This window comes from Danio rerio, chromosome 13 (assembly GCF_049306965.1).
Source record: "Danio rerio strain Tuebingen ecotype United States chromosome 13, GRCz12tu, whole genome shotgun sequence".
NCBI lineage: Eukaryota > Metazoa > Chordata > Actinopteri > Cypriniformes > Danionidae > Danio > Danio rerio.
The window spans coordinates 46747328-46763754 of NC_133188.1; the positions used below are offsets into that span (position 1 = coordinate 46747328).

General features: G+C 37.2%; 1 protein-coding gene across 3 annotated transcripts in view; it reads left to right on the forward strand.

Moving 5' to 3' along the window:
* The window catches only part of cdh23 (cadherin-related 23), a 473177-nt gene that overhangs the window by 403424 nt on the left and 53326 nt on the right, over positions 1–16427 (forward strand). For all 3 annotated transcript variants that reach the window (XM_073919489.1, NM_214809.1, XM_073919490.1), the window contains 6 exon segments: positions 3711–3932; positions 8082–8201; positions 10624–10804; positions 10923–11056; positions 13553–13762; positions 16253–16360. In XM_073919489.1, the coding sequence (XP_073775590.1) occupies positions 3711–3932; positions 8082–8201; positions 10624–10804; positions 10923–11056; positions 13553–13762; positions 16253–16360 (975 nt within the window).

Genomic DNA, 16427 nt, shown 5'->3' on the forward strand with positions numbered 1-16427 from the left:
GCGAGTTCGCACACACTTAACATCTGTGTGCTTATTATTATTAAACTGTTTAATAAATATACTGCAAATGGATCCCTCTGTGTCAGACCTTTCATTACAGATAGCTTGAACAATCATGTAATAAATAACATCAATTCTTCTCTTTTGGATTTTACTGCAGGAGTAAATATATAACAAAAAAAAATTAATATAAAACCAAATAGTTCCTCAAATTAAAATACCCGGCAGGCAATCCCAAGTTTACATATCTCACAGTTTGCTATGACAATGTTGTCGTCATCAACTATATAAAACATCCAGGCCACAGATATACTCGCGCTTTCCGCTTTAAGCTGCTTTCGTGTTCTACTTTGCCGGCATTTGACCAATAGCGTATCAGCAACAAAGTGATGTCATGCGGCACACAATGCTGTTTCTTAAGAAAAAGGTCTAACTCTGTGCCCATAGTCTAACTCTGTACCCATTTTCAAGATTTGATCCAATCCCTTATCCAAAATCCTAGTGGATTACTTTTGAAAAACCGGGCCCAGGGCCAATGGGTTTTTCAAAAGAAAAAACGGATTACGTAATCGGATTAGATCAAGTAATCCAATCTTGGTTTTGATCTGGATCAAACCTTTGTATTGGGTTTTTCAGACTTTTTTGTAGAATCTGAATCACTTTAATCCAAAAAACCTGGATTAAACTGATCCCATCAGAAGGGTGGATTTAGCGTGGATTTTACGCCCAAAATGTAATGAAAACTTAAAAAATGTATTAAATAATACTATTTTTGGATCATGCAGTATCTTACCAGATATACTATTTATTCATAAGGTTTTTATTGTATTTGTTCATCTGTCAGGCTATAGTGATTATTGGCTTTAATGTATTTAGCCTTTTAGTATGCCTCCAGCAAAGTAGAAAGAGTTTGGCCTCATAAAATAATGAAAAAAAAAGCTGTGAAAATTGACCAAAAACAATCAATTTTATTCTGTCTCTAATTGATATATATAGTCATCACAATGGAAAATATTTTTGTTTTTAGAATATTTATTAGTGATGCAATGATTACAGAATAACAAAAAAAAATTGCAAAGAATGGCAATCACTGATTTTTGAAATCACTTTCAACAATTGCAAAAAGAGACTGAAAGGGCAGAAGCACAGCTTCGTCTGGCAGAGAAACTGACTCTAACCAAACTGCAGCAAGACCAATGACTTGAGATTTGCCTCCTAAAGGCTACGCTCAGACAAGCTGCTCTCTCCACATCAGATGAGGAAGTCTGAAATTATTGTGGAGTTTTTGACATTAACTCTTTTTTTATTTACATCTATATTTGAAACTTATTATAAATATCCTCAATGTACAGTGTTTGTGTTGTAGGTCTCAGATGAGCGGACTGCTGAAAGAGGATGGGGTGTTGTTTTTCTTGTTTTATTATTTATTATTATTATTATTTTAATAATTATTACATTTTCTTAGTTTTCATTTCAAATAAAAATAAAGTTATATTGACCCCACGCTGGCTATTCTACTTGTCGCTCTTTACATATCTATAGTTCTACATTGTGATGTCCTATGCTGATTGAGCACTGGTTATCCAGATTTAGTGATCCTGAAAAGTTCCTATCCGGATCAGATTGATCCAATCCGATGTTGCTTTGAAAAACTGGCTCAAAAAGTAAGCTGGATTACTTGATCACGGATCGCAAAAACAGGATTACTAAATCTGGATCAATTTTATCCGAATCAAACCTTTTGAAAAACCGGGCCCTGGTGATTGAAACCTATTTCAGATCATGTGATCAGATCTGGACATTAGTAGTAAACACTCATCTTTATGTATCTATAGAAATGTATTAGTTCTGCAGAGCAATTTCTAATGCATATTTAAAAGTATAGCACTTCATATTGATAAATGTAGCATTTTTTACAGTATTCACTTGAAAGTGGTTTACTTGTGGTATATAGAAAAACACTTTGTTTAATTACAACACAGGTTTTTAATTAATTAATTACATCTATTCATTCATTTAAAATCTTTCTCACATGCTTTTAAAATGCAGACAAAGTTCAGTTTCATTCACACTTCAACTGTCTAGAGTTGCACCGCGTCTCTTTTCAGATTCACAGTTTTATAATTGGTCATAGTTCATCAGGTTCAGCATTTGCGAGCTGAACTCTAGAGAGATTTTGGTGGGGAGTTGTGGTGGCAGTTTTCATCTGATACCCACTGATAGCATCAATCGCCAGTGGAAAGGCACCTCCTGCCTTCACACATGCAAGCAGGTTATGCAAATGTAAACTTGCTATTCCAGTCTACTATGATACCACAATTTAAAGGTCCACATTTCAGAAGAAACATGCAAATACTGTCATTCAAAGACAAACATAAACATTGTCCTGCTCTCTAGAAAACTGCACTGTCACAGTTGCAGATTTTGAAACTTGCGGAATTGTGTTTAAATTATTATTATTATTTTTTGTATTATATTTTTAGGATTATTTTGAGAGGAGACACATACAGTGCTGTCCAGTAACATTGTTTTAATCATTTAACATTTGCTTAAAACGTTAACATAAAATACTAACAATACATTACATAAAAACTGAAGATGAAGAGAAGTTTTGTTTGATGAGAGTCGATGCTTTGTTCATGAAAACTTTACAAACAATTTGCGGTGATGTAAGTGATGCCAGATCATATTTTTGGAGACTATCTGACCTCAAGACCCAACTGACCACTCAAACCTTCTCCTAAAAGTGTGGAAACAACTATTTTACATATTATTTACATATTATATTAGAAAAGTGGGCTGCACGGTGGCGCAGTGGGTAGCACTTTCACCTCACATCAAGAAGGTTGCTGGTTCGAGCCTCGGCTGAGTCAGTTGTGTAACAAAAAAATCAATTAGGTCATCTGGAATGGCAAAGAAAGTGTTCTCGCAGGACTCCCAGAGATCATCAAGATGCTTTGGATTTATCGTCAATGCCTCCATCTTACCCGAGACATACTCAATAATGTTCTTGTCTGGTGACTGGGCTGGACAATCCCGGAGCACCTTGACCTTTTTTGCTTGCAGTAACTTTGATGTGGAGCCTAAAGTATGAGAAGGAGCTCAATCCTGCTGAAGAATTGACCCTTTTTCTGTAGTTTTTAATGTAATGGGCAACACAAATGTTTTAATACCTCAGGCTGCTGATGTTGCCCTCCACTCCGCAGATCTCTCGCACACCCCCATACTGAATATAACCCCAAACCATGATTTTTCCTTCACCAAACATGACTGATGTCTGAGAATATTGGGTCCATGTGGGTTCCAATAGGTCTTCTGCAGTATTTGTGATGATTGGAATGCAGTTCGATGGATGATTCAAGGGAAAAATCTACCTTTTGCCACTATTTCAAATGATCAACTAGAAGTCAAGTTATTGTTTGTTGCTCTTACAACTGTGATCAACGACAAGACTTTTGTCAGGTAGTTGTACATATGCCATGACAAGTTGCACAATGTTTTCCAAAAATATGGAGTGTTTATAAGAAAGTGTCTGGTGCATATGAAGATGAATGTGTGTATTTCCTACAAGTGGTTTGTCAAGCCCCCTCACCAACATTCCTAAGGGTAGAAAATTAGTGGAGGACACTTTATATATTTGTCCCGTTAGATTTTCCTACTTATTAAAAGTATTTTTTTAATGTCTTGCTGCTTGTGATCTACTTCCATAGACATCCACCACCGTTTGGGTGCGTATAATTGATGAAAACGACAACGCACCGGAGTTTCCAGAGGAAGAGTACGTGACGGAGCTCAGAGAGGGACCAAACACTGTAGGAGCCATCATCGCCACAGTCACCGCCATTGACCCGGACGAAGGACTCAATGGAACCATCCGTTATGCCATCTCTAAGGGCAACCTGGCACAGACCTTTCAGATCAATAGCGTAACGGTGAGGATGACACACCACAAACCAGAGCCGGGGTTGTTAGAGACATTGCTGTGTTTGTGTACATAAATCATCCAAATATTCAGAAGTTTTAAAGCACTTGATTTATATATATATTTTTTGCCCAAACAGTTTTTTTTTCTCTATTCAAAAAGTTAAACATTACACAGATAATGAATTTACATAATTACTTTCATTCAAACATACAAAATTTGCATAATAGCCCAGTGAAACCTCACCTTTTATATCCCAGTTGAAATGTGAGTTTGAAAATTCCATTATAAACGTAAACAATACTAACAAATACTAAAATAAACACTGATATTGACCAAAAAAATATGTATATTATATATAAATAAATTAAAAAGTACTACTTAAATGTATATATATATATATATATATATATATATATATATATATATATATATATATATATATATATATATATATATATATATATATATATATATATATATATATATATATAAATTAAATTAGGATTTTAAGAGCTTTTTTTTATTAATTAATTTATTTAAATGTTTAACCAGAAATGTCCCATTGAGATACAATATCTCTTTTACCAGGGAGTCCTGGTCAAAACAGGCAGCATAGGACAAAGTTACAAAAATAATAATAAAAAATACATGTCGCAACACATAGACACGCACAAAAATAGTATAAACCATAATCAATTGTTAGAACATGTGCACTGTTCTAAATTGACAGTCTTTAAAATAGTTTTAAATATAGCTATAGATGGTACGGATTTCATATGTAGTATATCTCGAAGCTCATTCCATACATTTGGAGCATACTTAGACAATGCAGATCAACCTAACTCTGTGTGAAAAAATGGCATCTTAAGTAAGAGTATATCTGCTGATCTGGTATCGTAAGTATTTGAACAGTACTCTAACAAATTTGATTTATACTGTGGTAATTTACCAGCTAAAGCTTTAAAATGAAAACTAAAATATGTGATGAGGTCCATTCTGTCATTTTATGTAAATTACAGTGATGTGTGCCTGCACTTGAACCAGTGACAAATCTTAAGGCACTATCATAAACAATATCCAAATTTGTTTAAAACTTTCAGAGGTGCATGCATATAAAGTATACCACGGTAATCCAGTACTGATAGAAATGCACTGTTAGCTAAATGAGCTGCGAAGGGGAAACATTTTTTAAAGGGGAACATTTAAGTTAAAGCGATCTTTCACCAAAAAATGAAATTTTACTCACTGTTTGGTCACTCTCAAGTGGTTTCAAACTCCAAATCAGTTTTTGTTTTGCCTTTGTTGAACACAAAATGTTTTGAATGCAGCTGAAAACCGGTAACCAGGGCTTTATTTGTGCTGGCACATGCCAGATCCTGATCCGGCACCTCTGAGATCTGATCCGGCACCTCATTTTACCGACCCCCCTCCTCAACCGCCCTCCTTCCCTGACCGCTGTTCACTTTCGCTTTCTTCTGCGACTCCCCAACCCTCTTCACTGTCGTCCGCCACACCCCCGCCCCGCTCACTTTTGTTCGGGACCTCGCAATTCACAAATTAAGCACTGCCGGTATCCATCAACTTTCATAGTAGAAAAAACAAATGCTATGGACGTCAGTGGTTACAGGCTTTCAGGTTTCTTCATGATATCTTTAGTGTTCAACAGAGGAAAGAAAGTCAAACTGGTTTGGAACAAGTGAGGTATCAGTAAATGTAAACCTTAAATTTTTTTGTGAACTATCTCTTTAATTGCGTGAATAACATTATTCCATACACTACTGTCCAAAACACTGAGGTCAGTAAGTAATTATGTAATGTTTTTAAAAGGAGTCACTTTATTATTATCAAGACTGCATTTGTTTGATCCAAAACACATTAAGGGCCTACTCACATTATGCCATCCGTACCGTGCCCAGGCCCGTTTCCCGGATCGTTTGAAAAGTGTAAGTGCGCTGGCCCGGTTGGAAGAGGTGGGCCTGAGCGCGGTTCACATGGGCTTTGAACCCGAAACTGAAAGCGAGACGTGACTTTTAAGGGACTGTTTCATATGGATTTATTAATCATTCTTACTGTTCAGTGAACGCAAACTGCCGTCGTTTTTTAAAGACTCAAACTCCTCACTGTACGACAGCTGCGCAGTGCGCACCCTCAGCAGACCTCCTCATTCCTGCAGCACGAGAGCTTTATGATTGTTTATGAGCGCCAAAAGTGGCGGATCTGTTCAGCGAAATATCTGACTGCGTGTCACCGCATCCCTAAGGACTGTTTGGCGAAATATTTGACTGCATGTCACTGCATAACAAACGACTGAAACAATATAACTAGAGAAATCTCCACTGTGCTGCTGAGTGAGAGAGCGCTTCTCACTGAACATCGCAGCAGCGATGACGTAAGCGTGCTAAGGCCCGTTTGTGGTGTGAGTGCGGGCCGTCGGGGGAGACGGGAGGGGGGACAAGCGTGCTTTGGCCCGGTTTAAAGCAACTGTACCTAGTGTAAGTACGGCCTAAAAGAGTAATATAATAAAAGTATTATTAACATTTAAAATTGTAATTAATGTCGATTTTTAGCAATTTAACTCATTCTTGATAATTAAAAGCATTAAAAAAACAAACCAAAACAATTTTAAAATTCATAATTTCCTCAGAATGATCCACCTACTCTACTTTTGTGTTGGGGAACCGTCAGTTTTAACCCCAAAATGAGTGGTGTGTCAGATGAAGAAGAGCCAGAGTCAGGGATTCATTTTCCTTCAGCTTAATCTCTTATTTATCAGAGGTCGCCACAGCAGAATGAACTGTCAACTACCCCAGCATATGTTCCAGCAGATGCCATTCCAGCCCTAACCCAGTACTGGGAAACACTCATACGCTGTTATTCAAACACACACACACAAACTCATACATCATGGCCAATTTAGTTCATCCAATTCACCTCAGCGCATATCTTTGGACTGTGGGGGAAACCGGAGCACCTGGAGGAAACCCACAGCAACACGGGGAGAACATGCAAACTCCACACAGAAGTGCCAACTGACCCAGCCGAGACTCAAACCAGCAACTTTCTTGCTGTGAGGCGACAGTGCTAACTTCTAAGCCACCGTGCTGTTGAGATTTAGTCAAAGAAAGTTTACAAAGAACAGTTTAATCAGCAGATCCAACTACAACACTCACACAGGAGTTCGTAGACCGCTCTGCTACAGTCTCAAATCAACAGCAATTATACTCGAACTTGCGTCACTAATTGTGTCATATATATATATATATATATATATATATATATATATATATATATATATATATATATATATATATATATATATATATATATATATATGTGTGTGTGTGTGTGTGTGTGTGTGTGTGTGTGTGTGTGTGTACACTGTATATAGGTGTTTTAACCTGATTGGTTAAAACAGACTTGAGATAGAAATTTCCACGTGTGTATAATTCTGAACAACATCTCCAATGATTACCTAGGCATCAAGCATACAATGTTCAGACATAACAGGAGGATGTGTCTGTGGTCAGGATGATCAGAAGTGAAATTAAGCTCGTCTTCATGTCTCCAATGATGAAGAACACATACACAAAGAATACTTATCTGCCTCAGAGATGTCTAGCTCCCTTGCAGGCATTTTATCAGGACAGTAAAATAAACAAACTTTTACAGAGACAGCTTCTCTAATAACCGAATCATCCATTCATTCATTTTCCTTCGGCTTAGTCCCTTATTTTATCCGGGGTCACCACAGCAGAATGAATCGCCAACTATTTCAGCATATCTTTTATGCAGCGGATGCCCTTCCAGCCGCAATTCACTATATAGTGCATGTTTTTGGACTGTGGGGGAAACTGGAGGACTCAGAGACAACATGGGGAAAACATGCAAACTCCACATAGAAATGCCAACTGGCCCAGCAGGGACTCGAACCAGCGACCTTCTTGCTGTGAGGCGACAGTGTAACAGAATCATTAAAATAATAAATTCTTTCACACTTTAAAATACACTAAGGTCATCATAAAATAGACCCTTAAACACAAATTCAACCAAAGTCATAAAAAAAACATATTTGTTACTCCATCCTGGAGTGAACATTTATCCGAAAATCCACTCCTTCATCTGTGTTTGTTGATTGTGTGTGTTTGTGTGTTCACAGGGTCAGATCGTGGTGGTTAGTGCGCTGGATTACGAGATCAGCAATGGTCACTATGTGCTGACGGTCACAGCCACAGATCAGTGTCCGATACCCCTGCTCAGACTGACCTCCAGCACCACAGTAAGTTCACTATCTACTACACACGTTTATAATCCTCATAGTTGCTTTTTTTATTCAACTAATGTTTAATTGTATAGTGCTTTTCACAATGATTATCATTTCAAAGCAGCTTTACAAAAAGTCCATATTATTACATTACAATCAAATAAAAATAATAAAAACTTGAACTAATTAACTAGTAACTAATAGCTTTTAACAGTAAAGGTTATTATATATAAACATGGGTTACCTGCAGTTACAGCAGGGAAAATAAGTATTGAGCAAGTCATGTTTTTTTCCTGGGAATAATATTTCTAAAGGAGCTGTTGACATGGAATTAAACCAGGTTTAGGTTATAACCCAAACAATACAAACATTAAAATAAAACAAAACTAAGCAAATGATATAAGGAGAAAATGCTGAACTACTGAAATGTATTTAATACTTTATATAAAAGGCTTTATTTGGTGATGGCTGCTTAAAGACGCCTCTCATATGCAGAATGAAGTAACTTGTATTGCTCATGTGTGAGTTTTCACAGACTTCAACAGAGTGTAAACATCTTGGGTGCTGTGGGTCTCGTCTTTTAAATCTGAGCTTTAATTGTTATTTTCTATTGGATTCAGATCAGGTGATTGGCTGGGCCATTCTTCAGCTTGATTTGCTTTCTCTGAAATCATCAAAGAGTTTCCTTGGCTGTGTTTTGGGGTCATTCTCTTGCTGAAATGTCCATACTGGTTTAATCTTCATCATCCTGCTTGTGCGCATTTTGGATGTGTGCATAAAAACGACTGATGGAAATGCCAAGATCCACATAAATTTTGAAAATGCGTACAAAAAACATATGCGCATAACTGAGTAGGATCAACTTTTTTTGTCGTAAGAAAAGATGCACATAACCTACACTGAAACACTTTTACCGAACAAATTCCAGTATGCGCATTAAAAGAAGTCATGTGATTTTGTTATAAGAGATCATGTGATGATAAAAATGTGTATGAATGGATGAACCAGCAGGCTGAGCACATTGTTAAACATCTGAAATGTTGTTTTGGTCATTCTAAAACACCATAACCGTTTCAGTATTAGTGTTATTATATTATTAATGACCTTCAGAATCGAGAGCGTCTGTGCTCCGCGTCTCACACTTTCAAACGCCACCGCATGCTTATTGCATGTCATAATTGTCTTCTGACATGCAAGCCATCTATTAAATAAAGAAAAAATTCACGCAGCTTCTCTTACCACAGCAAATTCCATTTTTACTGTTGATATTTAGCACAAGTTAATCAGGAAGTCACGGTTGCAACCCAAGCTCATTCTGAAAATGTAGCCCCGCGGACATTTCTGGATACCGCAATTTACGTGGCCAGAGGTACGTATGGCCGCATTTAGTTTTTTCAAGCGAACGCTACGGGGCGGTGTGACGCCGCTCCTCTTCAACCAGTTTGTCCGGTTAGCTCTTCGGGTTACGTCGGCGAAGGCGCGGAGGAGGAGGAGGAGCCGGAAGCGCTCAACAACTGGGTTTGAGTCAGGGAAAGAGCAGTTCCAGAAATCAGGTAAGACAAAAAACAGAATCCAAAAAATAAACCGAACAAGTTCGTAACGAGGCGAGAATGCGGTAAAATCGGAAAACGCGGTCAAAATCGGACGAGGGCTTTCTTTTTCTGCGCGGCTTTCATGAATCATCGCTTGGGTTTAGGGAAGAAGAAGAAGAAGGAGGAGGAGGGTGACTGGGTCAGCTGATTGGCCGGCCGCCCAGTCAGTCGTTCAGTCATTCAGCCTGTCTGTCAGTAAAAATGACGGCCGCTCGACAGCGGCCTCCGGCGGCTTTTTACGCGAGAACAGCGCATGCTCGGATTCGCAAAAACAAAAACTGCACAAATACGTACCTCCCGGGTGTATTTTGCGGTCTCCAGAAACGTCCGCAGGGCTACATTTCCAGAATGAGCCTGGGTTGGACGATTTTGTTTGCTTTAACTCATCGCAGCTTTATTCACACATCTTTTATGCAATAATCCAGTTTTGTGCATAAAGTTAATTCGCATATTTGGATGGAAACATAGCTAATAAGGAAGGACAGAGGATTGCTGAAGAACTACTGAGAGATTTCAGCTGCTGATGGGCCTTCACTGCCTTTCTACACTTCCCTTTCTTCATGTGTTCACTTTTTTTTACCTGTTTCAGTTCATTTTTTTACACATAACTTCACTTGTAAACTAATTAGATTTGTTTTCATTTCATATATGGATTTCTTTGGTTGTTACCAGCATCTGGTGAAAATTTCAAGCCAAAGGCACCTTTAGAAATATGTTTTCTGAGTAAAATGGTTACATGTTTAATACTAATTTCCCCTACTGTATATAGTATACAGATGATGTCTGTGTACATTTTCAAAGAAATCCTTGTCGATAACATATCCACACACTGTCCTGTCCTTCAGGTCCTGGTGAATGTGATAGATGTCAACGATAACCCACCCATCTTCCCGAGGCCATTTGAGGGACCGTTTGAGATCACAGAGGGTCAGCCGGGCCCTCGTGTCTGGACCGTCAAAGCCACAGATGCTGATTCGGGATCCAATGGAAAAGTGGAGTACAGCATCACCGCAGGGGACCTGAAAAGTGTGTATCTGTGATGCACAGCTCAGATTTATTTAGAAAAATTTATATTGTTGTTGTTTTCTTTTCCACAAAATACAAAAATGATCTGTCTATCTCCTTTTGTCTATCTCTTTGCCAGATGAGTTTGTAATCTCCTCAGTTGAGGGAGAGTTAAGAGTGAGGAAAGACATTGAGCTTGACAGAGAAACAATTGCCTATTACAACATCACTATTACCGCCAAAGATTTGGGAACGCCTTCGCTCAATGCTACGGTATGGCAAGCACACCCTCATCGCACTTCATAATTTACTACACAAAAAATGATGAACTGATGGGTAAGTGCATACTTCTGAGTATGTAAAAAGGCAGTATGTCAGCGTTGGAACATGCTGAATTACTTCTTGATGGCACAAACACAAATTGCAGTTTTGTTTAAGCTAAATTAGTTACAGATCCATTGGTAATTAAATTAGTTTGATGCTTATGTTTTCAAACAGTAGTTTAAGATGTTACAGATGCAAATGTTGATCTTCATTCATTCATTTTCCTTCAGTTTAGTCCCTTATTTATCAGAGGTTGCCGGCAACACAAAAATAAGAATCTTATGGAACTTAACCAAACAGAAGTAGTCCTTGACTCACCCAAATAAATACAAACAAGAATTCAAACAAATAACTGACAGTCTCCCTCATCATGAACCCATATACAGATGGATCAAAAACAGACAAAGGAGTAAAAGCATTAGTAGTGTTTAAAGAAGATGTTTTTAGTACTCAGATTCCAGTACTCAGATTCGGTCTTGCCAGGTGTCCTCGGAAGAACGAACTCAGGAGACCACGAGGTCAGAGAACGCGTCCTTTGAGAAATAAGATGCTGTGTTCTTCCTGATGGTCACGTGACCAGGAGAAAGTTAAATTTAAACAGCAGAAGCTTATGCAATAAATAAGGCTTTAGAACAAATGGAAAGGACACAACATCGTAACTTTTTTAATCTGCACAGATTCCAAATCCTGTCATCAAGCACTTGAAGCTTCTAAGTGTGATCACCCCATAATGTCCATGATTTTAAAGTAAATGACAACACTAGAAAATCAGAAGTTCAACATTATCTTCTGTTGGATTCCAGGCCATATGGGATTACATGGAAATGAACTAGCAGATGAAGAAGCAAAACAGGATATCTCCTTGAATGTGACCGAATGTTTAATTCCACCTGAGGACTTGAAACCCACAATCCATTTGTACATAAACGAAACATGGCAAAGGGAATGGGACAACTGCATAAATAATAAATTACATGAAATCAACCCGAAAATAAATGAAAAACATTTAGCAAATTATAATTTTGAGACCAGGCATGATTAGACAGTCTATACCAGATGTTGAATTGAACATTCTAGGTCAGGGATGGGCAAACTTGATCCTCGAGGGCCGGTGTCCCTGCAGAGTTTTGTTCCAACACTAGTCAAACACACCTGAACAAACTAATCAGTGGCTGTTTCTCAATTCCAAGAACGCAGAGAATGGACTTGCGTTCTTGTGGAGACCTGTCTTGCTAGGTGTCCTCGGAAGAACGAACTCAGGAGACCGCGAGGGCAGAGAACGCGTCCTTTAAGAAATGAGATGCTGTGTTCTTCCTGATGGTCACGTGACCTTCACGCGTTTTAAATGGAAATTATTTAAACATCACAGCACTCATACAACGATTTATTGTTTCCCCCCTCTTCAAAATATATACTTTGCATAAAAGCATTATAAATATACCCTGCACAATATAAAAAAAAACAAATTGTAATACGAATTTCAGCAAACAAATACCCTTAATGTGTTTATTCCTTTATTAAGATGTTCATGTTAATGTTTACTTTCACCGTTTCATTTAGGGAAACTTCTGAGATAAATAAGTGATATCTCTGAACTTTAATAATAAATCTAAATAAAATGCTGCGCTTCCCATCTCCAGTCGCAATGACTTCTGGGACTTCCAGAGTGAGTTCGGTGCTCAAGTCTGCATCAGTGCTACCTTGATATCAAGAACACATCCAGGAAGTTTCACACGTCCTCCGTACTTGCGGTCTTGAGTATTGGAACTGAACTTCGACAGCTGATGATGACGTTGCACGAGGACGCAAGAACGCTGAAGAACGCATATTGAGAAACAGCCAGTGTCTTCAAGATCACTAGAAATCTATAAGCAGGTGTGTTTGATTAGAGTTGGAGCTTAACTGTGCAGGACACCGGCCCTCCAGGACATAGTTTGCCCACCCCTGTTCTAGGTTGACACATTTATTTTTATTGAAAAACGAAGAATCACCTAAATGTAATTACTGGCAAACTGCTCTTACCATAAAACATATTTTATTAGAATGTTGAAGTTTAAATTCCATTAGACAAAACTTTTACAAAAACATTGATGGAAATTTTTAAAAGGGTACCACCAGGAAGAGTTTTAAATTATTTATCAAAAATAGAACTGAAAAATCATATCGTCTAAGTAACTTTTTTAGTGTAATACGAGTTTGTTTTTATTATGTAATATTTTATGTATTTCCATTTTGCCACTAAATAGACATAAGTTGCTGATGTGGCAATAAATAAATAATAAATAAAAATCAGAGGTCGCCACAGTAGAATGAACGGGCAACTATTCCGGCATGTTTTTTTAAACAGTGGATGCCCTTTCAGTCAAGTTATATGTGCAATTTAAATTGGAATGAATCCCATTTCCCATAATTCATCTAATGTTTTTTTTTTTTTTTCTCTGTTAGGTGGTAGTGGGGATTCTAGTGTTGGACATTAATGATAATGACCCCATCCTGCTTAACCTCCCGGCTAACACTAGTGTGAGTGAAGGCGCTGCGGTCCAAACCTTCATCATACAAGTACGAGCACAAGACTCAGACAGTGGCCGCAATGCTCTCCTCACATACAGCATCACTGCCGGGAACAGTGACGGAGCATTTTACATTAATGAGACGGTGAGACAAATAGGATCAAAAGAAATAGTTAAATGAATCAACAGTTTAAGGCAAAGAAAAAAAGTGACTACCTGACAAAAGTTTTGTTGTTGATCCCAGTTGGAAGAGCCGTAAGTAATAACTTGACTTCTAGTTGATCATTTGGAAAAGTGGCAGAAGGTCTATTTTTTCTGATGAATCATGTGTTGAACTGCATCCCAATCATAACAGATACTGCAGAAGAACTATTGGAAAGTGCATGGACTCAAGATTCTCACAGAAATCAGTCAAGTTTGGTGAAGGAAAAATTCATGGTTTGGGGTTAAATTCATGATGGGGATGCGAGAGATCTGCAGAGTGGATGGCAACATCAACAGCCTGAGGTATTAAGACCTTTGTGTTGCCCATTATAAATTAAAGGAGAGGGCAAATTCTTCAGCAGGATAGCGCTCATTCTCATACTTCAGCATCCACATCAAAGTCCCTGAAAGCAAAGAAGGTCAAGGTGTTCCGGGATTGGCCACCCTAGTCACCAGTTTAAACATTATTGAGCAAGTCTGGGGTAAGATGAAAGAGAAGGCATTAAAGATGAATCCAAAGAATCTTGATGAACTCCGGGAGTCCTGCAAGAAGCCTTCTTTGCCATCCCAGATGACTTTATTATTATGTGATTTGAGTCATTGCAGATATGTATGGATGCAGTCCTCCAAGCTCATGGGAGTCATACACAACATTATTTATTTTTTCCGCTGCACCATGACTTTATATTCTAGATGAGGGGTCACCAATCTTGGTTCTGGAGGGCCAGTGTCCCTGCAGGGTTCAGCTTCAACTTGCCTTAACACAACTGCTTGGGTATTTCAAGGATACTTAGTAAGACCTTGATTAGCTAGTTCAGATGTGTTTGATTCGTGTTGGAGCTAAAATCTGCAGGACACGGAACAAGTTTGGTGATCCCTGTTCTAGACTGTACATTATTTCTGTTAAGTGACAAGACTTTTGTCTAAGCAAAGTCAGACCTTACTGTCCTAATTAAATAATTAAAAATTAAAGCATGATCATATTTTATTTTGGTAAAATAAGCATAATCTAGAGGCCTTTGCCTTTCATATAAGCCACTTCTGATACCAAATGATCAACTAGAAGTCAAGTTATTATTTGTTACTCCCAATACTTGGATAGTCGGCAAAACTTTTGTCAGGTAGTGTATTTATGTAACTATAAAATCGTTATAACAATTATAATACAATATTAACATTTTTCTTGGGATATTTTATTATTTCCCTATTGTTGAAATTTTGATCTTTTTTCCCTTTTAGCATGGCCTGTTTGACTATTGGAAATCACAATGTATTATAATATTTTTCTTCTTCTTTAACATATGGAGTTATATAATTTTCTGTACTGTTTAGACATTTTAACTTGTTATGTGGCATATTGGTTGTTTACATGAACTCTAAATGCACATGTACAGTCGAAGTCAGAATTATTAGTCATCCTGTGAAATTTTAATTATTTTTAAAACTAAAAACTAAAAAGTGCTATTTAATGATGAGTATATTTTTTTCCTACACTTTGTTTTTCCAGTTCTTTTTTTTTTTTTTTTTTTTTTGGTTTGTTCTGTAGCCATTCTGAAAAAAATATTCTGAAGGGGTATATTATTATTGACTGTAAAATAAAAATGTATTCCAGCCACACAAAAATTCCTCCAGTAAAAAAAAAATTAAATAAAACACTGTGAAAATGTTCTTGCTCTGTTAAACATCACTTGGGAAATATTTGAAAAAGAATAAAAACATTCACAGAACGTTGATTAATTCTGACATCAACTGAATAAACATGTAGGTGTAATTGTGTGCTCTTTTTAATTTAGCCATGTGAATTAAGGCTTTTTTAAACTTTTTTTTCACTACTTTTTCGAGTGCGTTGGACTGATGATTTGTTTGTTTATTTTAATTATCCCATATCAAAAGAACACCGATACTTTATTTACCCCTGAAGCTCTTTTATACAGTTGAAGTCAAAACTATTAGCCCTTAGATTTTTTTTTTGTTTTGTTTTGTTTTTAAATATTTCCCAAATGATGTTTAACAGAGCAAGGATTTTGTCACAGTATTTGCTATAATATTTTTTTTTTTGACAAAGTCTTATTTGTTTTATTTTGGCTTGAAGAAAAACAGTTTGACTTTTTAATGTCATTTTAAGGTCAATTATTAGCCTTCATAAGAAATATATTACTCAGTTGTCTACTGAACAAACTACTGTTATATATATTATGTACTGTCATCTTGGCAAAGAAATTATTAGAATCATTAATTATTAGAAGTGACTAATTCAAACTATTATGTTTAGAAATGTGATGAATAAAATCTTCTTTTTGTTAAACATAAATTGCGGAAAAAATATACAGTGGGGCTAATAATTCAGGAGCGCTAATAACTGTGACTTTAACTGTAATTTTTTAAAATAAGCAGTCATTTGACAGTACGCTGATGTGGTCTTTTCCTCCAGTCAGGTGTGGTTCAGGTGAACAGGCCGCTGGACAGAGAGAGAGTTGCTGAATACAGCCTCACCATCACTGTCAAAGACAACCCAGACAACCCTCGCATCGCACGCAGAGTAAGCACTAAACAATATTTGAATTCGAGATTCACTGAATGGGATGCTCAGGTGAAGCATTCTCTCT